This window comes from Ursus arctos, unplaced genomic scaffold, assembly GCF_023065955.2.
Source record: "Ursus arctos isolate Adak ecotype North America unplaced genomic scaffold, UrsArc2.0 scaffold_14, whole genome shotgun sequence".
NCBI lineage: Eukaryota > Metazoa > Chordata > Mammalia > Carnivora > Ursidae > Ursus > Ursus arctos.
The window spans coordinates 45,086,143-45,111,692 of record NW_026622808.1 but is presented as its reverse complement, the minus strand read 5'-3'; the positions used below and the strand labels follow the sequence as shown (position 1 = coordinate 45,111,692).

General features: G+C 43.3%; 1 protein-coding gene across 5 annotated transcripts in view; it reads right to left on the bottom strand.

Annotated features, from left to right (window-relative positions):
* Positions 1–25,550, bottom strand: part of ATXN7 (ataxin 7) — a 136,323-nt gene that overhangs the window by 77,089 nt on the left and 33,684 nt on the right. For 2 of the 5 annotated variants that reach the window (XM_026501172.4, XM_057311864.1), the window contains exons 1-3: positions 14,171–15,577; positions 13,470–13,781; positions 13,173–13,241 (exon numbers count right to left, since the gene is read on the bottom strand). In XM_026501172.4, the coding sequence (XP_026356957.1) occupies positions 13,173–13,241; positions 13,470–13,781; positions 14,171–14,426 (637 nt within the window). In that variant the 5' untranslated portion in view covers positions 14,427–15,577. Of the gene's footprint in view, positions 1–13,172; positions 13,242–13,469; positions 13,782–14,170; positions 15,578–25,550 lie in introns of those variants that run through there. The other 3 variants (XM_026501169.4, XM_057311865.1, XM_048226418.2) reach the window with 3 other exon arrangements.

Here is a 25,550-nt window from a genome sequence, read left to right as displayed (position 1 = left end):
TAGTACATAAAATCGACAGTAAACTCTGAGCCTGTCCCTAGTACAGTGGTTCATCAGAGGAGACAGAAAAAGGCCCAGAAACACGAATAAAGGGAAGGAAGAAAATAAATTTCCTATTCAGAGGCCGAAAAAAGCACAGAGTTTATCTTGGGAAAGAAAACCCCGATGATGTAATAGAGGGATTCAGGCACACTGTCATTTATTCCTACAAAACTAGTTATTCCAAAACCAAAACCATTTCTCTCTTCGCGGCACACTGTTACTCAACCAAAAAGAGGGTGCTAGAACATTGAAAGCAACGATGAACAAGGGTCTATCAAACTTTATATTCAACAAGGGAACGAATGTTACTGCAGTGAACACTACCGGGCCTCCCCAACAAGAGGCCAAAGAACATTATTAGCAGGTGGTCGATATTGTTTTTTCCCTCTAGGCAAAGCAATTTTGCAAATTTAGCCAAGACCTTGCAAATTTAGCCAAGACAATTCCTTCTACCCAGTACTTATACCCCAAACCCAACAGTAAGGCCACATTTTAGTAAGAGTGATGGCTTGCTTCACATCATCACAAGATACTAATAGTTTTTGATAAGGGCTACAAAGGGATAGTGACGTGGAGGACTCCTTTTAGGAAAGTGACCCCTAAGCTAAGGAAGGTGTGGGACCAGAAGCAGCAGCAGTAGCCCAGGCAGAGGGAACAGCATATGCAAAGGTTCAGAAGTGCAAAAGAGCCCAGAGTGTGTGAAGAATTGGAAGGAGGCTAGCACCCCTGAGGCACTACAGGCAAAGGGGAAAAATGGAAGGTGAGGAGGTTGGACAGCCTGGCAGAGGCCAGACCAAGCAGGGCCTGTGGGCCACAGGAAAAGGATCTGAATTTTCACTGGGCTACGCCCTATAGGATCTGCCTCCCCAACTCACCCCAAGCCCTCAGCATGTGGCATGTGTCTTCTACCATACTCCTACTCAACTTCCCCAGCCACCCTAGCCCCCTGCCTTTCCATCAACACCCTAGGATCCTCTCCCACCAGGCCTTTGAATTTGCGGTTCCTTCTGCCTGAAGCTCATCCATGACATCCAGATGCCTCACACCTTCATATTCTCTAAGCCTGGATTCAGAAAACTCCTTGCCCTATTTTAAATTGTACCTTTGATACTTATCTTTCTCCACAACACTCATTACCACCTAACATTTATATGTTCCATTTTGGTTTCTGGTTTTGTTTTTTTTTTTAAAGATTTTATTAATTTGACAGAGAGAGAGACAGTCAGTGAGAGAGGGAACACAAGCAGGGGGAGTGGGAGAGGAAGAAGCACGCTCCTAGCGGAGGAGCCTGATGTGGGGCTTGATCCAAGAACGCCGGGATTACGCCCTGAGCCGAAGGCAGATGCTTAACGACTAAGCCACCCAGGCGCCCCTGGTTTCTTGTTTTTTGCTTTTTTTTTTTTGTTGCCCATCTCCTCCACTAGAATACAAGCTCTATGAGGGCAGTTCTGGAACATTTGCTGTTTTTCTGAAAATTAGAATAGTATCTAGCACAAAGGAGATGCTCAATAAATACAGGCTGAATGAATGACCACCACCAACAACAAAAAAACATTTAGGGTGCCTAGGTGGCTCAGTTGGTTGGATGTCTGCCTTTGGCTCAGGTCATGATCCGAGGGTCCTGGGATCAAGTCCCGCATCGGGGTCCCTGCCCTGCAGGGAGCCTGCTTCTCCCTCTGCCTCTGCCTCTCTCTCATGAATAAATAAATAAAATCTTAAAAAAAAAAAAAAAGGAAACATTTAAGAGTTTTACCAGAGAGAAACAATCCACCTTAGGCTTTAATTGTATTTTAAAACCTCACTTCCTGAGTTTATCCTTACGTAGACATGTGAGATTTCACATGAAGGAGGTAAGCTAATGCCCCACTGGCCTCCAACTTCTACTTTAGCCACGGCTAGTTCGATTTCCACACGGCTACCATGCTGATCTCTCAGCACCCACTCTCTGGAGTGACCTTCCTCCTGCTGCAACCAGCTCCACCTCCTGCCCTCCAGTGCTCACCTCCCAGGGCTACAGCCAAGTTCCAGGCTCCTTCGCAGAGATGCCGTCACCTCAGAAGCTGCTCCTACACGAGACTGGCGAACTCCTTCAAGAATCAGCAATAGCTCCAACGCTCCCTTTCATCTCCAAAAGCCTTCCTTACCTAACCCCTGCTTCCCCACCAGCTCACTCTGTCCTCCACGCTAGAGTTATTAAGATTCCTGGTTTTCTGGGCTTACCCTCTCACCATCCAAGGCCTCATAGGCCTTGCTAGAAGTTTGGGTTTCCTCCAAGTGCACTGGGAAGCCTCCAAAGGATACATAACTGCCAGTTTACTTGGCTATCCACCCTCCCCCACCCCATCTAGATACTTTGAAAAAGTGGTGGACAAAATTCTTTTTCCTATCCACTCTCAACTGATGACCTCCTAACTTCTCCCTTACTTCACAGGAAAGAACTAATTACCTTATCTCCCCCAATTCCACATTTCTACCTATAACTGAATCTACAATCTCTCATTACAACAGAAAAAAAGCCTCATTCTATCCAAAGCTGACCTGTCTACTTGGGCTCTGATCCCATCCCCTTTTCTCATCTCAAAGGATTATCCTTGTGATGATCCATCTTCTCGCATGCAATCAATTATCCCCCACTCCTGCATACTTGCAGTGGCAGACAAGCATGCGCTAATATTAGCCAAAATAAATAAAATGGAATAAAATAAACCTTCCCTACTCCCCTTTATCCATGCTCCCATCCTGCTACTGCCGCATTTCTCCATTCTCCTTCAGAGCCAAACCCTCTGGCGACCTGCCCACATTTGTCCTCTCCACCTTCTCAGCGCCGGTCCTCACAGCCCACTCCAGCAGTCCCCCTCCCAACCACCCTCCAATGGCCCCCTCCAATGAGGCATCTGTCTCTCCGACTCTCCTGATTAAGGTCATTAACCACCTCCAAACTGCCAATCCACAGATCAATTCCCTGGCCTGGCTTTACTTCACACAGCATCTGACATAGGCAATCACTCCTCAATTATAGTGTTTCTTCTCTTGAATTCTACACCACTCACCTGGATTCCCTTCCGGCCCACTGGCGCTTCCTCCCTCCTCCTGCAGATTCCTCCTCCCCCACTCCCCCACCTCCATGAGGACCCTGCTGTTGGCCCTCTTCTACTCTTCGTGGACACTGGCACCTTGGAGGAACTCATCCTGTCCCACAGCCTTCCACGTTCTCTGTACACTGGTGACACAGACACACACGAGGCCGCCAGCACAGGCTGGCTGCCAAGCTCCAGGCCATACACTCAGCTGCCGACTCTGACTCCGTAGCTGCATGTGAATGCTAAGTACCTCACACACACTGTGGCCAAAACCTGAGCTCCTGACGGAGTCTCCACTTTCTCCACCATTCCTCAGCTTACTATGGTACCACTCGGCTGCTCAATTCTTACTCTTCCCCCTCATCCACATCCAATCCCTCACTAAGTCACATCAAATCTGCCTCTAAAACACCCTTAGCAGGACACCTGGTCTGCCACTGCCACCACCACCTCTCACTGAGCTGCCTGGCCCACACCCTCCCCTCAATCCCCCAGCATACAAGAGCTGGCGGTTTTCACACTTCACAATCAGGCCATTCCCCTGCTGAAGGCTCCCATTATGCTTAGGATAAACCCAAATCCTGACCGTGACCTTTGTGATCTGACCTTCACAAGCCTCATTTTCCTCCACTCTTCATTCCCATCTCAGAAGCTGTGTACTTGCTTTTTCCTTCTGCTTGGAACGCTCTTTCCTCCCTTCCCAGAAGATCCAGCGGCCACTTCTTTCACACTCTTCATATCTCAGCTCAAATGCTAAATTCTCAGAAAAGCCTTCCTTGATCATGTTAGCTAGAACCCTCCTCCCACCCCTCACATCATTAGCCTACTTTACAGCACTCTACGTCCTTGAAAAATGTTTGTGTATTTACTGTGTCTCCCTTTGGCAAAGGGCGGGGGCTCTTTCTGACTTGTGTCACCTTATCCCCAACACCCATCAGAGAACCTGGCACTTAGTGGGTAACTCCATAAATATTTGCTGACCAACTGCCTGACTTGGGGGTTAGGGCTGTGCCTTCTTACCTTGTTTGCAGTTGTACCCTCAGACTCTGGGACAGCAAAAGGCACAGATAAATTGTCTATCAAACGTTTGTGGGATAAAAACTAAACGAACAAAGGCAAAACAGCCAGAGGATTCTCAAGGCAGGAATCATGCTGGACAAAATATCCTGAGGCCTGCCAAAAGACAAGGTCTGGACCTTGTCAGGAAATAAAATGACCAGGCTAGCAAGTTTGAGTCCTGCCTATCGTGAAGTGCCCAAAGCAGCTACATGGGTGTCCTTGATCAAGTATGAATCGCCCTACATCCAAATCCGACAACTGAAGATTTAAAATTGGCCAGAATGGGATTACAGAGAATGACAATTTTTGTGTTTCATATTTCCATTATTTGTAAAATCTTTACAATGAATAGGTATTAACTTCTATAATAATAATGGTGTTTTCTTCCATTAAAACATATCTGTCTGTATAGTTTCCAAAGAGAACAAGGTAACTTAAATGAAGAACTGCTTCAAGCTGGACTGGAAATTTCCAAGAATTAAAAAGGCAATTTTCTAAATTCCCTCACCAGGCAGAAAACCCCTTGTGACCACCATCACACACACACCAAATCACATCAATAAGAGCGCCTCTGTCACCCTACGCACTGCACAATTTAGTGAGGATGATTTGTTCTACTAGTAATTTACCTTTCTTGCTCAGAAAAAGAGGTTTGTAAAACGTTTTAAGAAGCTACCGAAAGACAAACTTGAGGCTTCCAGAAGAGGAGCAGTGCCACTCTGCATAAGCAGGAGTGCGTAAATAACCACACTGGGCTGCTCTCTGCAAGTCAAAAAGAGAGGACGAAAGGAGGAAACAAAAAATGTCAATTCCCACTTCTCATTTTTACTAGAGTCCAAGAAAACTCGAAACTTGGGTTCATTTCCTACCCTCTGCTCCCCTGAGCATGCTGAGGTTTCCTCTCACTGCCAACATACAGCCTGCTGAAGGAAAACTGGCATCTCACTTCCTGCTGCTCCCCTGACAGTCCTGGTCCACCACTGGCTTAGAGGCATGCTCATGACACTGCCTCTTCATTACTGATAAAATTAACAGAATTAGCAATTAACACTTAGTGAACAGTTATTCTGCTAGACACTGTACCAAGTGCTGAAACTGCACTGTACCATTTAATCCTCCCAACCCCTATGAGGTACTGCTACTATTCCCATTTTGCAGGTCAACTGAGGCTTAGCAAAGCTATGCAGCAAGTTACTTGGCAACTACAGCTGAGATTTGAGCCCAAGTTTGTTTAACTCCAGAACTGGTAGTTGCCCCTAATGCTCTAACGTTGTCTTTTTCAAACATACCTCATGGAATCCCTTTTCTGCATAACTCCTAATAGCAGCACACAGAGGCAGGGCTGCAATGACAGACACTTTGGGAAACGGATTTAAAACACTGCTTCTCAGGGCACCTGGGTGGCTCAGTTGTTAAGCGGCTGCCTTCGGCTCAGGTCATGATCCCAAGGTCTTGAGATCGAGTCCCACATCAGGCTCCCTGCTCAGGGAGGAGCCTACTTCTCCCTCTTCCTTTGCTGCTCCCCCTGCTTGTACTTTCTCTCTCTCTATCAAATTAAATAAAATCTTTAAAAAATAAATAAATAAGAGACACTGGTTCTCAAATGCCAAAATACATAATATGATCTCCAAGAAGTCCACAAATAAGAAAAATAAGGACAATGTAGTATGCCTTTCTTAAACTTTCTTCAATTTTTAAAAACTATCCTGTATTCCAGAACAGTGGTCCTCATACATTTATAATGGTAAGAACTGTAGGTGTGTCTAATTACATATATTCTAGAAGGCTAGCAACCCTAACACTAGTCTCCAATTTATTTAGGAAACTTTCTGATTTGCAATATAAAAGCCTGGGGCCACTGGTTAAATACATTCTTTTTTTTTTTTTTTTCTTTTTTTTCCTACTGCATTACTGGAGTTCTAGGTTGTGGAAAACATCCATATAACCTGGGAGGGAAACATTTTCTGTTTTAAGATTGTGGATGTAATTGATAATAACTATGACTTTCGCTTGCCATAAGCTTACACAGAACAGAAAAAGCATTTCATGTTAGCAGGGTCTTTATTACAAAGAGGAACAAGAACACTTCAACTAGTTTTACATTGAGTGCCTGAAATGCAAAAATCATTCTTTTCCTTCTTTTGCTCATTTATAATAATCCCTGCTGTACAAGATGAATATAAATGTAATCCTCTGCCTTTCTCTCAAAAGTACAGTAACTCCAACTGTTAAGTCTACTAACAGGCTTCTTTTTCTCCTTAGAACTTCAATCAAAAAATACTTTAATAATCAGAGGGGCACATTTATTAAAAATACAGCCATAAACTTTGAATATCAATGTGATTAAAAGCAATCTTGCACTGAAATGCTATTTAAATAGTGGAATTTCACTTCTTTTTTAAAGGATTCTTCCTAATGGTACAAATCCCAGATGATTGTGTTTGCTATCTGCTGCAACCTTAGCTTTCATTTAATCTTTTTTTTTTAAAGCCAATTACTTCTAATGCAAACCGCACACACTTTCCCTGCCCCTCAGAGAAAAGATTTTATAAAAGAACTGCTAAACACAACGTATAAACTACTGTAAAGCACAGCAAGGAAAAGACACCAGTATCTTTAAAATAAATGGGGGGAGGGGGGCAGTAAGGTTCAGTTTTTCTAGCTGAGGATACGGAAAACAAAGGTCACAGTAACCTGCTCGAGCTCATGAAAAGCAGGTGAGCAGTCTGGAATGGACTCAGCACAGCAGAGGGTCAAGCATGTGGGCCGCGGAGTCAGGCAGATCTAGGTTAGTCTCTTACGTGTTTTGTGATCTCACTGGGCTACCTCATTTCTCTGAGCCTCAGTTTTCTCCTCTGTAAAAGGGGGATATAGTAATACCTAGATCACACGAGTACTATAAAGATTACATAAAGAAAAACTTGTGCTGGCACAGAATGAAAGGTCTCACCAAACTTCAGCTGTCCACACACGTATAGGTACGTTGTGAGATACGGCATTGAGAAAGCACGACATCCTTATAAGAAATGAGGCCACAGAACATGGAGGTCACACTCAATAATGATGCATAAATTCCTCACGCTTCACCCCCAAAGTTAAAGTTCACAAGAAACAAAAGGGTAACTGGGGTAAAGCTCAGGAACCCCATCCTACTACAGCGAATGTACAGGATTTCTGTTAACAACAAGGCCTTTGGTTTGAGGAATTCAGCATGGATTGTGCCAGGTGTTATACACTCTTCAGCGAGCACAGAATCTTAAAAATGTGAGACAGAATGCACACATACAGATGCTGTGTACACTCTCCAACAATCAAAATGCAGATCTGTTTCCTGGTGAATCTGTTTTATAATTCCCAAGACGACCTCCAACAAGGCTTCAGCTTCTCTAAGCCAAATGCAAGGGCAGAAATGATGAAGAATTTGAGTCAGGTACCCTTTTGAAGATCCCATGAAAGTTCAATTCTTCCTCCAATCAGCCTTAACAGAAGCCAAGCACCATCCCCACAGTTTAAGGCTCTTGAAAGCTGAGACAATAACAGCTTTGTTGATGCTCTGTATCTGAATTGCCCTTAAACAGATCTATGTCCTAGAGAAGTGGCAGTGAATGACAAAAGTAGACAAGGACAGGATCCTTCTTACACAAAACCTTACATAGAGTCTTACATATTCCTTCTAACCCAACACACTTCTTCAATACTGAATAAACTTTTGGTTTAAGAATAATGGATTTTAGTATTTTAAAGACTGTCCCCTTCAGAACAGAAAAATTCGAGGAGTACCAGAAGCACATTCTGCAGAATGAGTTTCCCTTCATTAATCAAGGAACCCATTAGAACAAGAACTGGCAAACTTTTTTGTCAAGAGCCAAACAGTAAACTGTGGGCCCAGCAGACTGTACGGCTTCGGTTGCACCTGCTCGACTCTGCTGTTCTGCGTATGGAGAAAGCCACCACAAATGATCAGTAAAGGAACAGCTGGGGATGTGTTCCAATGAAACCTTACTATGGACTCTAACATCTGAATCTCATATGTTTTTCACAGGTTGTGGAATAATCATTTTCTTTTGAGTTTTTCTTTCAATGATTCACAATGTAGAAACCATTCTTAGCTAGGCTGCAGGCAGGGTTTGGCCCACACATGGGCTATAGTTTGCATTAAAGAGTTAAGAAGCCAGAATCAAGGGGAAAGAATCCCTGTTGTGGGAGGGTCTCTAGGCCTCCGGGGGGGGGGGGGGGGTCTTTCCCTCCCAAGTCGGTGCAGACTTTACCAGTAGAGAGTCAAACACATGAACTGTCAGCAAGAACACTGCCCACTCTCAATCCAGCCCTAACTCTCATCCACAAAGCATCAAGTGTAGGTGACCTGCCACCAAATCACCTGAGTGCTCCTTAAATGAGTATTAACAGAATTCTGATGCAGTGAACTTGGATCTCACTGATTCCCATCTGAGGCTCAGTTTCCATCACCACTTGAGATGTAGGCAGCATGCAAACACTGCCACCTGCAGAACCCTTGCACACCCATGGAAGAGGTCAGCAATGGCAGTGTGGCTTGCCGCAAAAGAAGGTACAGCTCACACATAGGCTCCCATTTTGCAGGAGGCAAGTTGAAATCCATGTAAGCAGAAAATAGAAAGCCAAAGAAACGATATGCTGTCTGGGACATGCTTTAAAACAATTCCGTGTGGGGAATGGGGTAGAGATGAAACAAGATTGGGCCATGACTCATTAGGTGTTTAAACTGTATGATGGATACAACAAGGCTCATTAAAATTTTTTCCGTACTTTTGTAGATTTTAAATTGTCCATAAGAAAAAAGTTGGGGGAAGAATAAGAGAGAAACCCTAGAGAAAAACAGAAATGTTCTTCACTCCAGGAAGAGGGTTTTATGCCTATAATGCAATTACTTTTACAGTACTTCACACAGATACCTATTTGTTTTCAGTAACTCACTATGAACAGTTTTTTCCCTAGGAAAGAAAAATTTAGTATTGGTATGTTGACTCCATCTGTGTTGATTGAGGCTACCCACCTCTTAGTCGGTCTTTTATTTTCTTTTCTTTTAATCTAGCTGCCTGTAGATGCCAACTAACTTCTTTTTCATCTTGCCCTAGGCTCAATTATGTCATCGTTATTATGACAGGGAAATCACCTGTCATCAAGTGTGGATATCACTCTGGTTGCCATCCTACTCCCTTGCCTAAATATCACAGATAAGAGAGGTGGTGTCCTGTCTGCACTTTCTGGAAAGTGTAAATGGAGTGCTAAACTCAGGACAAAGCAACAGGAAGTGCTGAAAGACAGCCTCTGGCCTTCCCTGGGGCCATAAAGCCTACCTCCCACAGAGTAGGTACCTGGGGGGGGGGGGTCACAGTGGAAAATTCATCATTTGACCTCTTCATCCTTGAGTGACTTAGTTCAATCTTTCTAAGTAGCCCAATTAATTCGTTTTGGGCAGCAAATATTAACTGAGCACAAACAGTGCAAAAGCTGAATATGCCTCCATCAACAAGGCTCCTGTCCTCTGGGAGCTGACATTCTAATGAAAGAGCCAGCACATAATACATACTTTCCAATGGTGACAGGGTAAGTGTTTATTGGAAGGAAAAGTACCAGCTACTTTGACTGTTTTACAACAGGTGGCTTAAAAGAAGTTAGGGATGACTTCCCAAAGAAAATGCCATTTTTCCAACTCTACTGTTGACTCCCCCAATGACACCATTTATTTTTTAGAAACTGCCATGAAATTAAGGCATTTAACACTTTCATTTTTTAAGGCTCCCTATATGTTCAGGCACTAATATGGAAACCTTAATCAGTTACCTATACCAAATGACTTCATCTAAAAGTAATTTTGTTAAATGTAGAATTTCACAAGTTACCTTTGGAAAAGACGGTAATTTGTGTCCTGAGCTTAATCATTTGAAAAAAGTAAAAATTATTATCCATCTTTTTCCACCCGGATCAACTCTGTTATCAACTAATATTACAAATTACAGAAAACAAAAGTCAATAAAAATATGAAGATGCAAACGGAAAACAGGCTGACCTCTGAAAGATAACTGAAATTTTATCCTAACATTTGCCTACTTGTGCTAATAGGAAGAAAAGGAATCATATATTAGCTAAACCACAAATAATCTCACTTCCATCTAAATCAATAGTTCTAACCTCTCCTGCAGCATTAGCCCTTGGGCAGTCTTGCCATGAGGGAACTGGCCAAACTAAGCTACAAGAGGAAAAAGAAAAAGACAGAAATCCTGGCTTAGCAGTTGTGAGTTTTGGGGTTAGAGATACATGAAGGATCCTCAAGAATTCAAGAGAAGCTGTCGATACTTGCCCTAGAAAGTAGACATACATACTTTTGCCTACGATTTCAAGGCAACTATGACCATCCTGAAGCCATTCGAGTCCCAGACTAAAACCCTCTGACCTAGATAAATATCGAATTCCAAAATCAAATCTAAGATTTTCAGCAGTTTAAAGGGTTGAAAGAATTAGTACGCAGGAGTCGTTTTCCACATGTTATCTAATTTAACGTCCACTCCAGCAACCTTGGGAAGCAGGTACCATCATTTCCTTTTACAAAGAGGGAAAGCTAGATTCTGAGAGGTAAAATAACAAATGCAAGGTTAGGCAACCTGCTCTCGCACCCAGGTTTTTAACCCGTGGGTGCACAACCATGAACTGGATGAGAACTCAAGAAGTCTGGTCCATAGTCCTAAACATCTTTCAACATGGGAAGTTTCTGATTTTTAGTGCTTCAACCATATGATCAATTTATCTACATTTTCTTCTCAATTTAACCTCCTTGCCAAAAGGAATCAGTACAGATTTAGTTCCATACACCTCTTCTTGGAGGGAGATAATCCTAACCAAAGACAAAAAGTAACTGTCTAATAATTTTTGATAATTTTAAAATGAATTTTCATTTCTTAAAAACTCCCAACACGAGTTGTTAGACAAAGCCCACTGCATGAACGCTGAATGTTCTCACGTCTGAATTTTAAAATTGTCTCAGAAAATCCATCAAGTCACAAATAATCAAGAACTGACTGAATTAAAAACTTCAGTCTCTACTCAAAACAGCCAGGCAGAATTTCAGCCATCCTGGCCCCTTCAGCATCCTCTGAACGGTTAGAGCACCTTTTTAAAAACAGCACCTTTTAATAATCACTCATCATTTGATAGGTCAGAAGCATACACAACCAAATCTATGACCCCTTTTTGCCTGAAGAAGGTAGTTGAGAGGTCTTAGATCCTCATAGTAAAAGCTGCTGATGAGTATGTCCCAGCAGAAAATAATAAATATGGCAAAAATTGGGTTCAGGCCACTAAATTTGGTTGGTTCAGTCCAGACCAAGTTGCCCAGTGAAACACTAACACACTTACTCATCCTCTATTGGGGAATTACCAATAATTAGCACACTGTTTTCACACAGATTTAGAAACCCTTTATGGGAAATGTATCCACACCCAAAGAATAAAACTGAGAACAAGAGTGGGTCAGGTTCTCTAATGCTCTACTTCAACTGCTTCCTATGAGAGTTGCCACCTAGTGATTTTAATTTTTTAAGCTCAGGCTGACTGCCAGCTCAACACTAAAACCGGACTAACAACTGATTTTTCCTATTGCAACATCGCCAGCAAGTCCTTTGCTTTCCCTCTTTCCTTCGAACTCAAAACAGCGATTCTCATTTTCAAAATCGACTAATTTGCTCGATAATCTGTTCCAAATGGAAGCTCTCACAGAGCTGCCACTGGTATCATAGTGCCAAGAGGCCAACAAGAGGCCAACAAGAGGCCAGTTCAAAACACCAAAACAACAAACATGAAGGGGGGGGGGAGGCTCTAAAAAGAAGAAGTAAATATGGAGACAGAGTAACAATGGGCCAACTCTGGACTTTAAAACATTCAGCTCCCCGAAGTTCTACCTATTCTTGGGTTCTGGACAATAACTACGCCAAACTAAATGTCTACACACGAGGAATGAAATTGCATTGGGGAATATAAACTCAGTATTTTGGATACCAAACCTCAAAGAAGGCCTTGTCCTTACTACCACAGAAGAAGCAACTTAAACTGAACCTAAAGTCAACTGGCCTCCAGAAGTCCTTCCAGACAGCAGTGTGCCCAGGCCTGGCACAGGCATTAGATAGCAAAGTTGACTATTCAAAGAAAAATAGAATCTGAAAAAAAAGGCTGAGGATTTCTAGATACCTGACCTTTCATTTGGAAACACACCTTTAGCTACAAGTATTTCCCTAAGTATACTTCCCTAAGGATCAGTTTTATTAAAAACTGACAATACTTAGACACTGGTTTCACTAACTATGGACACTAAAGGCTTCACTGAAGGTGAAGGTGAAGCCTTTAGTGAAGCCTTTATTTCACCATATAAAATTCTGGACCTTTTCCTGCCCTGATCCAGGCAGCGCACACAAAAAAAGTCTGACCAACTGCTCCTCAATTGCGATGACCCTTCTGAGGCATCCTCAACTTTGTAGCTTAAATAGAAATAAGGCTACACAGACAAAGCGTTATCTTTTCTAAAGTTTGAAATCAATTTTGATTGTCAGGAGAAAATTTCTGGTGGCAAGATTTCCTTTCCAAAGCCTCCTAAAGCACTCGTGGAAATGCTTTCAAAAGCTAAGAATTCCTTTCTCCACTTGTTTCTTGGGAAGAGGGTCAGACCAGAACCGATTTGGGTTAAACTCACTGCCGGTCCCCAAACCTTATCACTGAGCAACGAAGCTCATGCTGCTCCAAGCCAGGCCTCGAAATGAAGGGATCCAGGACGCTCCCCATTACAGGAAGCCCCGGAAACCAGATATTCCAAACGTTCCGCTCTCCCCCTTCTTCCTCCTCAGACAGCAGCATCCTCGCGGGGGTAAGGAGTGGGTAAGGTGCGATAAAGTCCCCCACCCTGGCGAAGCGGGCAAGAAAACTTCCTCAGGGCTTGCAGAAACTCCAATGGGGGGCTGGACTCACCTTCGCGACAGAGCCCCATGACTTCACGGTTTTTCCCAAACTCCTTGAAACTTTCGTCCAATTCCGTCCCTAGGAGACACACACACACAGGAGGAGGGGAGAGGCAGATCAGTGGCCGGGAGTGTGACGCACGCTCACGCACGCACGGAGTAGATGCGGGCACCTCCGCGTACCCCAACCGAGCAATAGCATCTCTGACCCCCGAGCGGGCGGGTCACAGGGTAGGGGGGAGGGGAAAAGGGTCACAGGATGGGGTACAAGGGGGGACTTGGGGAAGAGGAGGGCGTGGACACTCACCGTCCTTCCCAGGAAGTTTGGAAGCCTCGACCCACAGATTCCACGACTGTCCCAGCATCGCTTCTGGACTGGGCAGGGGCCTGCGCTCCCCGACGGTCGCCATTGCGGCGGCGGCCGAGGTGGAGGCGGCGCTGGGGCCGCCGTCCTCCGGCCGGAGGCGCCGCGGCGGCGGCTGCTGCCGCTGGGGTTGCGGAGGCTGCTGCTGCTGCTGCTGCCGGGCGGCCGCCGCCGCTGCTCCGCCCGCTGCCGCCGCCGCTCGGCGCGGCTCCCCCCTGACGTCATCTACGGCCCGCTCCGACATTCTTTCCGCTCCTACAATGTAACAAAAAAGGGGGAAAAGAGTCGCGCGGGGGCCGCTTTTAAGGAGGCGCCGGGGAGTTCCGGCGGCGTGCGCGGCCCGCAGGCCGGGTGGGGCGCGCTGACAGCGCCCCCCGGCCGCCCAGCCCTCTCAACCCGCCTCCTCCCGGGCCACCCCCCGCCCCGAGCGCAAAGTCCGCGACGCGGGCTCGCTTTCGCTTTCGACTCCCGCGGCCCCTCGGGGGAGGGGACCAGCCGCCGGCGGCCCGCCACCGCGGCGTAGGGTCCCTTGCCTGCCTCTGCCGCCGAGACCCGCACGGAGGCCGGAGCCCGGAGCTGCCCCTGCCACGGCTGCCCGCGGCGGAGAGGCCCGAAGACGCACCCCCGACCCTCGGGCTGCCCACCCTGAGGCCGCTCGCATCCCCGGGCCGGGCCCGGCGGCCCCGCTCCTTCCTTCCGTCCGCGCGTCCGTCCGAGCGGCGGCGCCCGGCCGGCTCCCTTAAGCAGAGGCGCCTCCCGTCGCCTCCTCCCCCTCGCCGGTCCCTCCCTCTCAGCTCGCTCCGCCGAAGTTTGCACGTCAAGCCCCCGGAGTGGAGCCAGGGCGAAGTCGGAAACGCAGCCACCTATGGAGGAGCCGGCCGGCGGGCCCCGGGCCACCATTGAGTGTTGTCGCCAGCAGGCCCTCCCGCCCGGGGGTACCGACCAGGGGCGCAGGGGCTGGTGCAGAGAGCACTTCGCTCTCCGCTCGCTGGCGGCCGCGCAGCTGTCAAAAACATGAATGGCAAGCCGCCGCCTAATGTGTAGGAGACCACGAGCCGGCAAGGAAATGCGGCCCAGGTGCCATCCCAGGTGTCAGCCCGAAGCCGGGTGTTCGCCCAATGCCCACCACTAGAGGTCACAGCGTGCGCCCTGGGAACTTGAACTTCTCATCTAGCAAAGAAACCATGAAATCAGTATAAGAAGGAGAGAGACGGAAGCGAATCCGTGTACATGTTTTGGAGACACTACCCGAAATTTCTCTATTTCCCCTTCCACTGCCCCTAGAAGTGATTTGTTCGCCCCGAAAATTACAAACAATCTTGCCATTTTAAAATCGGACTATTTTTTTAATTCCAGTTATTAGTCCCTCCCTCTTTATGGTTGCTTTGCTTGACAGGGAGGGAACCCGGGGCTTGGAGAATGAATATACAGCATTCCTAGAAAATGTGTCTAGAGGATACTGTTCTGTCAGATTTTGTACACTAAATTAAGCACTAGCCCACAAAATTTAGCACCTTTCCCCAACACACACACACACACAGAGGATGCAAAGCTTTTGCTTAAGTGATAGGTAAAGATAGCAAAATAAAAGGCTACTTAATGAACTAAAGCATGTGAAGTACTTGAAACAGTAGCGGACCACACCAGCCACCTTCAATAAGTGCTCTCTTGTTTCAAACTGATGGGAGAATCTGAAGCATGAGACAGAACAAGGATTTTGATCACGTTTCACGTGGCAATAATATCAGCACTCCTGTGGCACATGTGTCATAGTTGTTTGCTTACAGGTGCTTTCTCTAGGTGGGGAGTAAGAGGGTTTCATGTTTTTTTGTCTCGAACACCTGGGATGCCAGAGGCAGCCAACTTCTCTGCTAAAGAAACAAAGTCCAACTTAGGAGAAACAAAAATGTTTAAATAAGAGCAAAAATTAAGAAGGAAATGTTATTGCAACCTAAACTTAATGCAGGGCTCTTATAAGAAAGGGTTTCAGTTGAAATTTTACAAGCTTTAAGACCACACACACACTTATTTTAAAAAAGATTTAGAAATAATGGTGTAAAATTTTTCCTGGATTGCATGCAAACGTAAGTTCCAAAAAGTGAAATTATGCATAAATATTTTTTTAAAAAGTAGTAAAAACAAAGTAACCAAAAATGGAAATTATTGGAAGGACAAAAACAAATCACTTCTAAGGCTTTAACTTCCTACATGAGTTATCAGTGAGAAAAATGCATGGGCAAAACACATAATTCCCTTGATACTAATAGATTTCCTTCCTCTTAATATAGGCCCTCAATATTGGAAGAGGAAGTCCCCAGTGCACTTTCGACTTCTCATTCATCCCAAATCACTGAAAAATTTGTAGAATGACATAAAAATGTCCAATTTCTGTTTTCTTAAAGTACAGCTTATTAATTGCTTTGAATTTTGTAATTCAATATTTGAGATAAATGAAAATTTGAATTTTAATGTCATTTGGAACTGCCACTAAAAAAAAAGCTTAGGGCCACCAAGCTATGTAGATACCAAAGGGAGCTTGCCTGTTGAGTACAGCCCTTCTGATGTCTGAGACAAGTGTGAGAACAAAAATAAGGGGAAGAATGGCAAACATGAAGTACAGACCAACTTCCCCAAGACACTGCTTGATTTCCCTCTTTTTACATGTGAAAATCCTCCAAGATTCATTAATATAACCTCTAGCCAATGGGCTCATCATGGCACTTTATAATACTTCACCTTCTGTCCTTACTGTTAATACCTCTTTTTTTTCTTCACAGGTTTTGAGTGGTTTAATAAAGAAAACACAACAGGGCTTTAAGTGAAAAATACTAAGTATCCTCTTCGCTTTACAATAGTTATTAAGAGAAAGTGTTACTAATAACAACTATCAGTTATCGAGTACCTACTAGGTGCCAAGCATTGCCAGAGGTACCTTATTGCATTATCTCAATATTCTAAACTGTATAAGGTAGAAGTTGTATTACTTGCAACTTACAAATAAGGACAATAAAGGAGGGCTCTGGAAGCTAGGTGCTATGAATTCTTTCTGGGTCCATATACTAGCTCTTCAACTTACAAACTGTATAACCAGAGCAAATGACCTAACCTAACTTGTCTGCACTTCGGCTTTCTAACATGTAAAATGGAGATAAAGCCAGGCTTCTTCTGAGGAAAAGATCCATAGAAAGCACTTGGTACAAAACTTAACACAAAATAAACCCTATACATAAGTATCTACTATCAAACTAAGCAATCCAGATCAATTCTTATCTGTGAAATTTATTTGACTTTCAAGTTGAAGAGGTGGCCACCAAAAGAATAACAGGCAACTGCTGGCAGCTCCCCACCAATTCTATTCTGCTGCAGCCAATGCATTTTACTACACTCTCTTCACCCATAAGTATGTTCTAAATCTTTCCACATTCTGATATCCACAGTTGGTTTGGGTTTCCCAATAGTTCAACTGAGTCACCAACAAAAGTCAAAACTGGTAGCTGAGAAAGTACAGTGTTCTGATATGCAAATTTGGGCAACATTTCCAAAGTATACCTTATAAACAGGCACGGTCTATAAATAAGAGTACAACAGAAACTCAAATTTTACCTACCAGGCCATAATAAAAAAAACCTGATGACTTTTTACCTAAATACCCCTCCTCCATACCCCAAAAATATAAAATGAAAATTACCAATACAATGTGTATTCATTTAATATAATTATTTTAATATAGTAGTGTCCCTTGTATGCTATCAATGAGTGTTCCTGCCAGTGTACTGATGAAGTCTTAGAGCTCTGAGGATCTTCAATATCCATCTGCACAGATAGTGATATGTTTCATAAGGTCTGAGTAATGAGGACTCAATTTATCAAATACTTCCTGATTACCTAACACATACCTGGCGCTCGGATCAGTACAAGGTAAACACAACATAGTAATTTTGCTGAGGACCTGAGAAGAATAAGAAGTAGGAGAAAAAATTTAATTCATCAAAATGCTCTTGTGCAAAAGGCTGTCACCACCAATTAGACTGTATGTGGCTTAAGAACTAGGCCGTCAGAAGTGAAATGCTGCCAAATTCTGAGCATTTCATCCCTTCCAGGGATGCATTTAAAATATGGGCTTACTTCACCATCCAAATTTAGGGATGTTCCCAGTAGGTGCCAAGGGTAACAAGGGCTCTCTTTACAAAAAGTATTCTTTGCACAGCAGATTCACTTGTAAAATGCTCTGTTCAAAGGCCAAAGGCATCACTAAGTGGAAAAAATAAAAGTTGATCTTTTCCAGTCTTTAAATTCGGTTTAATGTAAAATGGCTGAAACTGTCCAAAACTTCTAAGATCCAAGACCCCACACAACCAGCCATTTTATTCGGAAAACAAAACAAAACAAAACAAAAACCCACTGGTCCCACTACAACATTTTAATAAACTTGAAAACCAGTAACTACAGTATATTTATCTGTGCAAATTACAGGGTTGGTAACAGAGATTCTCCATTATCAACCCCAAAGGATTGCAGTCATTTGAGTAACAAGAAAGTCAGATCCCCTGAATTAGGAATGTGTTGGCTTTGGTTTCTTTATTTCTCCTAAAATTGGCTGAGCCTTTATTCCTATCCTCTCTCCCTCCTCTGCCCACACCTTTCTCTCCCCCTCTTTCTTCTCCAGAGCCAGGGCTCTGCTCTCTTCTGCATGTGGGGTTGGCAGACAAGGACCCTTTAACCATGCTCCCTCTAGTGAAATACTTACAGCCTGTCATGAATACTTCTATTCCAGCAGGGGGAGAACAGTGGAAGGAGCAAATGGAATTCAGCTCAGTAGCTGGCACTGCTGACAATCAAGTACAAAATTAGAAATAATAAGGATAGCCACAAAGGTGGAAACTTAAAAGATGAGGGTAATTATCTTTTGAAAGATTTAACCTGTACACATATTCATTCTACAAGCTGTGTCAGTTGCCAAGAATTCAAATTTTTGAACTTTGAATTTGTTTTCTTAATCACATGTGTAAGCTACAGGCAAATTCTCCCAAAGAAACATTCACCAGTAATAGCAAACTATTTGAAGGAAGAGAAAATTTAAAAATACAAAATAATAGGGGCACCTGGATGGCTCAGTCTGTTAAGCGTCTGCCTTCAGCTCAGATCATGAACCCTGGGTCCCGGGGTAGAGCCCCGCATCGGGCTCCCTGCTCAGCAAGGGAGTCTGCTTCTCCCTTTCCCTCTCCTTCTGCCCCTGCTCATGCTCACTCCCTCTCGCTCACTTTCTCTGAAATAAACAAATAAAATCTTTTTTAAAAATACAAAATAGTAAGTTTTAACTCTAAACTGAATAAAGACCAAATGTTTCTAGGGATTTAATACTGGCCTATAATTTTAAACTACTGACAACTTGATTTAAAATCTTCACTTAGAGCCTTTATGTAGTTTAAAAGAGAGAGAGAGAATAGAAAAAAAAAAAAAGTTATGGGAAAAAATGGAGAAGTCAGACCAGCATTTAGCTATAAAAAGAGGCTGACTGTACAGTTAAAGTTCTAGTGCACTGCCTCGGATGCAATAAAATGCAAAGATTAAACACACTGTTAAAAATAATTTCCTAAGTCTTCTTTCTGCAGATACAGCTTTCACTGAAGTGACTGTAAATATCACCACCTAATGGGCCCAGCAGTTAAGAACATGAGTTCTAGAGCCAGTCTGCCCAGGCTGAATCCCTGTGCTACCACTTACTAGCTGTGTAATTCTGGGGAAATCATTTAACCTCTCTGTATCTGTTTCCTCATCTATAAAATTAGTAGAACAGGAGTACCTACTTTGTGAGAAATATTAGGAAACCTCACAGCACAAAAGCACCCTGTAAGTCTTAGCTCTTTTTATTAACACTGTGTCTATCCCACAAAAGGTCCCGATTTTAATCTACCCAGGCTATACTATCAGGTCAGTCTGCAGAATGAAGAATGGTTTTATTTATGTCAGTCCTCATTCTACCAGTTTTAGGGGCTCCCCACTGACCACTGAATTCGATAAAAACTTCTCTCCTAGCACTCAAGGCCTTCTCAAGTTGGTTCCATCTCACTACGGTCACGGGGTTCACTCCAGCAGGTACTCTTTCAGTCCAGCCAAAATGACCAATCTATAGCTTCAAATATGCTCCCCACTCCAGAACCCGGCACCTAAGCTTTTTCATAAAGGTCACTCTACTTATAATACTTTGCCTCCCTTAACTTAAATCCTACCGTTCAGCCAAGTCCCTCCTCAAACTCTTTCTTAAACAAAATCTTTCCCGATTCCTCACACTAAGCATATGAGAACTCACCTCCACCTCTAAATCATAGGACTGTGGATTGGGGTTAAGAGTACCTGCTCTGAAATCAAGGTGGCAATGAGAATATGCTTAGTCTTCCCAGGGATCAAATGTTTGCATTCCCAACATAAGAGTGTCATTGGGAGCTTAGAATGTACCTACCCACGAACCTAAGATGTGTGGTGGCCAGTTCCCAAAGCTAGTCAGCAAAATGCCTTAAGGCCGAACTCTAGGACTAACAGTGCAGCTGTGTTAGCGCAAAGGGAAGAAACAACACATCTTTCTTCCCCTTTCCTCAGCAAAGTTCCAGCTCTGAGGAAAGTCCTAGATTCCTCAGATACAACCCCCTGACTTTTCCCCATTCCCTGTGTGCACCCTGATCCTATAGCCATCTGGGTTTATATGGCTTCCCAAAGGACAGACTGTTCCACAAAGGCTTTCATCCCCTGTCCACCTCCAAAAGAAAACCTTCCTTTTCTTGGCAGACATAAATGGCATGCAGATTTAACTATTTTTCACTAAACATATGAATGAATGAATAGTTTTCTGTCTTCAACCCCCAATCCTAACACTATTCTCTCATATAGAAGGGGAGATGTTAACCCAAATGACTTTCTAGATGTGATGGTCCCTAAACCTTTTTTCTTAGATACACACAATTACTGCAACCCCATGGCCATTCTAATTCTAAATGTCACAATCTATGAAAGAAGGCAAAGTTTCTGACACTTTAACCTATTTAACCTATTTTAACCTTTCTTTTGATCAATGTAAAATCTACAGGACTCTTCTCCACTTTCTACCACAGCCTCCTCCCCATCGAACTGCTCTAAGTAAAGGAACTTCATAAGGAGAAAAACAGAATTGAAACAAAATTGCTATGGGTGAAGAATCTACCTTTGCTACTTTCCAGAGCCTCCAGCCTCTCTCCACTTCGGAAAACAGGTATTTTCACAGAGCATTAGGATTTTTCCAAATGGTTTCTGTGGGGAGTGGCAGCAGAGAGCAGCAATCATATGTAAGTGGTTAGTAAGCTGGAATCTGACTTACAGGTATTTCTTAAAAACAGAGCCAAATAGATAAATTGGGCTTCACCGAAACCATTAAAACTTTGTGCTTCAAAGGGCACCTTCAAGAAAGTAAAAAGACAATCCACAAGGAGAAAATGTTTGCAAATCAGTATCTAACAAGAGACTTGCATCTACAATGTATAAAGAATTCTTTTTTCTTTTTTTTTAAAGATTTTATTTATTTGACAGAGAGACAGCCAGCGAGAGAGGGAACAGAAGCAGGGGGAGTGGGAGAGGAAGAAGCAGGCTCCCAGCGGAGGAGCCCGATGTGGGGCTCGATCCCAGAACGCTGGGATCACGTCCTGAGCTGAAGGCAGACGCTTAACGACTGCGCTACCCAGGCGCCCCTAAAGAATTCTTACAACCCAAAAGGGGGGTGGGGGGTGGGAAGGGCAAATAATCCAATTTTCAAAACTGGCAAAGGATCTCAACAGACATTTGTCCAAAAACATAACACAAATAACCAACAAGCAAACGAAAGATACCCAATATCATTTTTCATTAGAGAAATGCATATAAGGGGGTGCCTGGGTAGCTCAGTGGGTTAAGCATCTGCCTTCTGCTCAGGTCATGATCCCAGGGTCCCGGGATCTAGCCCCACATTGAACTCCCTGCTCAGCAGGGAGTCTGCTTCTCCCTCTCCCTCTGCCTGCCGCTCCCCCTGCTTGTGTGCATGTGCACTCTCTCTCCCTCCCTCCCTTTGTCATATGAATAAAATCTTTTTAAAAAAGAGAGAAATACATATAAAACCCACAAGAGATACCACTTCCCCACAATTAGGATGTCTATTATCAAAACAAAACAGCAAATAACAAGCCTTGGCAAAGATGTAGAAAAACTGGAATGCCGGTACACTGCCGGTAGGAATGTAAAATGGTACAACCCCTGTGGAAAACAGTTGGGCAGTCACTCAAAGGTTGAACACAGATTTACAATAAGATCCTATAATTCTACTTCTAGGTACATACTCAAAAGATTTGAAAGCAGGGAGTCAAACAGAGATTTGTACACCAATGTTCATAACAGCATCACTTACAATAGTAAGGTAGAAGCAATCCAAGTGCCCATCAACTGATGAATGAATAAAATTGTGCATATCCACACAATGGACTATTATTCAGCCATTAAAAGGAGTTAAGAACTGATACATGCTACAACATAGATGAGCCTCAAACACAAGCTAAGTAAAAGAGCCAGACACAAAAGGCACAGATGATATGATTTCCTTTACATAAAATATCCAGAATAGGCAAATCTATACACACAGAAAACAAATGGGTGGCTTTCAGGACCTGATGAGAGGGGAAAAAATACTACTTAATGGAAATACTACTTTGGGAGTGATGAAAATGTTTAGACCTACATAGAGGTGACAGGTATACAACACTACGAATATATTAAAAACTATAAAATGAGTGGATCTGTGGTATTTGAATTATATCTCAAGTCTTTTTTTAAGCCAGCATTAAACTTGGAAATTTTCACACAAAATTCCAGATTGACTTCTGAAAAATCTCTATGATCTCACACCATTGGCCACAAGGTCCCTCAGAACAACCATCAGTGGGAGCTGAACCTTGTCCTGAACCCATCTCTGCCACTGCCTAACTATGGAGCTTAACAGGACAGCTTTTGTCTCTGCCTCAGTTAGCTTCTCTGTAATAGGAGGATCCTACCAGTATCTACACCTCACCTATGCAGGATCATAACAGTATCCTACCTTATCAAGTTGTTACAAGGAGTCAATTATGTAATATGCTTAGAACAGCACTTGTCACATAGTAAGTACTCATTAAGTGTTAGCTACTTTTATATTTTATGATACCTCATCCTCTTTGTAATAGAGGTAAATAGCATTTGCTTTTCATTTTTTGTTTGTTTTTACAAATGAAAGTATAGCATATAATGTAGCAGTCCAAAACAAAGAAGCAGATAGACAGCCAAGGTAAAATTCTTTAAAAGCGACATGCAAAATACTGTGAATATATGCCTATTTTTGTGAAACAGTAATAGTGAAGAGGATGACAAGTCTATGCATAGAAAACAGTCTAGATAACTCTGGACATATTAACATGTAAGTTTAAGATGTGCATGATATTTTGATACACTTACTGCAAAATGATTACCACAATAAGGTTAGTTGACACATCCCATCCCCTCACATAGTTACCTTAATTTTTTTTAACAACAACCTTTTATAAAACCAGATCTACAATATGGATATTTTTTAAAGGAGAAACTCTAACTTAATTTTGTTTGAGACCTTTGTATGATTGTCCCAAAATTTTACCAAGTGAAGAGCAGTTATCACAGATTGGTAAGACCAGAAGCCATTTGCTTTGCTTTGAAACACAGAAGCTGGGACTCCCAAAGCACCAACCTCTCTTCAGTCTCATTCTTTCTCATAGAATATACGCTGCTATATTTTACAGCTGCCAACAGAAGAGATTCTAAACTCCTTGGCTTAGCAGGCAACACCTTTCATTACCTGGCCCAACATCCTTTTTCCAGCTTTACCACGCATCGGTCCCCCTTACAAAGACTCCACCTGAGCTAAACAGGACCTAAAATATACATTCCTCAACTGTTTTTCTGCGTGCCATTCTTTTTTTTTTTTAATTGAGGTAAAATTCACATAACATAAAATTCACAATTTTAACCACTTTAAAGTGGATAACTTAGTGACATGTAGTACATACACAGTGTGCTATAACCTTCTTCTCTATGTGGTTCCAGAACATTTTCACCACCCCAAAAGGAAACCCTGTGCCCATTAAGCAGTCACTCCCATCTCCATCCCTCCCCCAGCCTGTAGAAACCACATCTGTTTTGTCTCAAAAGATTTGCCTATATTGGATATTCCACGTAATTAAAACCACACAACATGTGGCCTTTTGTGTCTGGCTTCTTTCAGTTAGCATAATGTTTTCAAGGTTCATCCATGTTGGAGCACATACCTATAATTTATTCCTCTTTGTGGCTAAATAATATCCCATTGTGTGGAGGTACCACAATTTATCTATTCATCAGTGATAGACATTTGCGTTGTTGCTACCTTCTGGCTATTATGAATAGTTGCATGCCATTATCTTTCCCTTCCTTCAATTTTACCTGCTAAACAAAGTCAAGCTTTCACATGAGTTTCAAATCAACTCTTACCCTCCCTAATTTCCCCTGTCACAAAGTTCTCATCCTTCTCTGAACTCCTTCTCCACTTCTATAGGTGAGGTCGCAAAGTGGCCGCAGATGGCAGAACCCTACAGAATTACTTAGGTTTACTTAAACTATTTTCTTCTCTTAAATTAGTTGCTAACATTGAAAAACTCAAGGAAAATAATCGAAGTTGAGTTCTGTTCCCTTAAAAATTTGCCTGGCTTATTACAATAACCGCAGCTTAACTGGTTTTTACCCTTGCACCCTAGAGCTTATCTCAATATAGTGGCCACAGCACTTTTATTAAAACAGAAGTCATAGGGGTGCCTTGGTGACTCAGTTGGTTGAGTGTCTGCCTTCAGCTCAGGTCATGATCCCCGGGGAGGTCCAGGTCCTGGGATTGAGACTGGGGTCCTGCGATTGAACCCCACATCCAGCTCCCTGCTCTGTGGGGAGCCTGCTTCTCCCTCTCCCTCTGCCTGCCATTACCCCTGCTTGTACGTAGGCGCACTCTCTCTCCTTCCCTCTCTGCCAAATAAATAAATAAAATCTTAAAAAAAAAAACAAAACCCACAGAGGTCAGATCAAGTCATTCCTCTATTCAGAACCTTCCAGTGGCCTCCCACTCCTCCTAGAATAAAAGGCCTGCTGGATGGCCTTTAAGGCTGTACCCACTGGTCTTGTACCTGGCTGACTTTATTTCCTACCATTCTCCTGCCTGCTCACGCAGCTCTGGCCCTCTCCTTTCTTGGAAGGCCCATGCAGGCTCCTGCCCATGTGGGCTTTGCATGGAATGTTCACTCCTTCATCCTTAATGCACAGATCTCACCTTCTCAAAAAGCCTACCCTGACCACCCTTATTTAACGCTGCAACTCCACCTCTCATCAGCACACCTGATTCTCATTATCCCGACCTGCTTTTTCTAACCAATTATCATCATCTAGTATATTTACTTACTAGATTTTCTATTGTGTGTTTCTTTCCATGAAAAAGTAGATGGCACAATGGAAGAGACTTCTGTCCCTCTGATTTGCTAATTAATCCCCAATGCCCAGAGACTACAGCAGGACATAGGTGGGCACTCAAGAAACATCTGTTGAATGGGTACCAGGCCTATAATCAGCTGGCACTGAAAAGGGGCTGCCCTTTCAGACTGGTAATGAATTTGACAGTTTCTTGCAGTTCTACCTGGCCCATTTCATTCCTCTACCTGTCTGGACTTGAGTTTGTCACACTTCTTCCTGCAGACTTGAGTTTGTTATACTTCTTCCTTCCCTGCCCCTAGTCACTAACTTCCTAGTATCAAACTAATCTTTCCATCTGAATACTATTTAAAAAAGAGTAAGTCATAATTGTAGCCTGTGAAAACCACCTCCTATTCTCTTTTCCTCTTAAAGGACAATCCCTCTGCTCACAGTCAAAGCTCAATGAACAAGTACAGACTAAAGAACTCTCTTAGCATTTCTGTCAAATGTGTTTTCCCTCTACCTCCCCTCCCCACC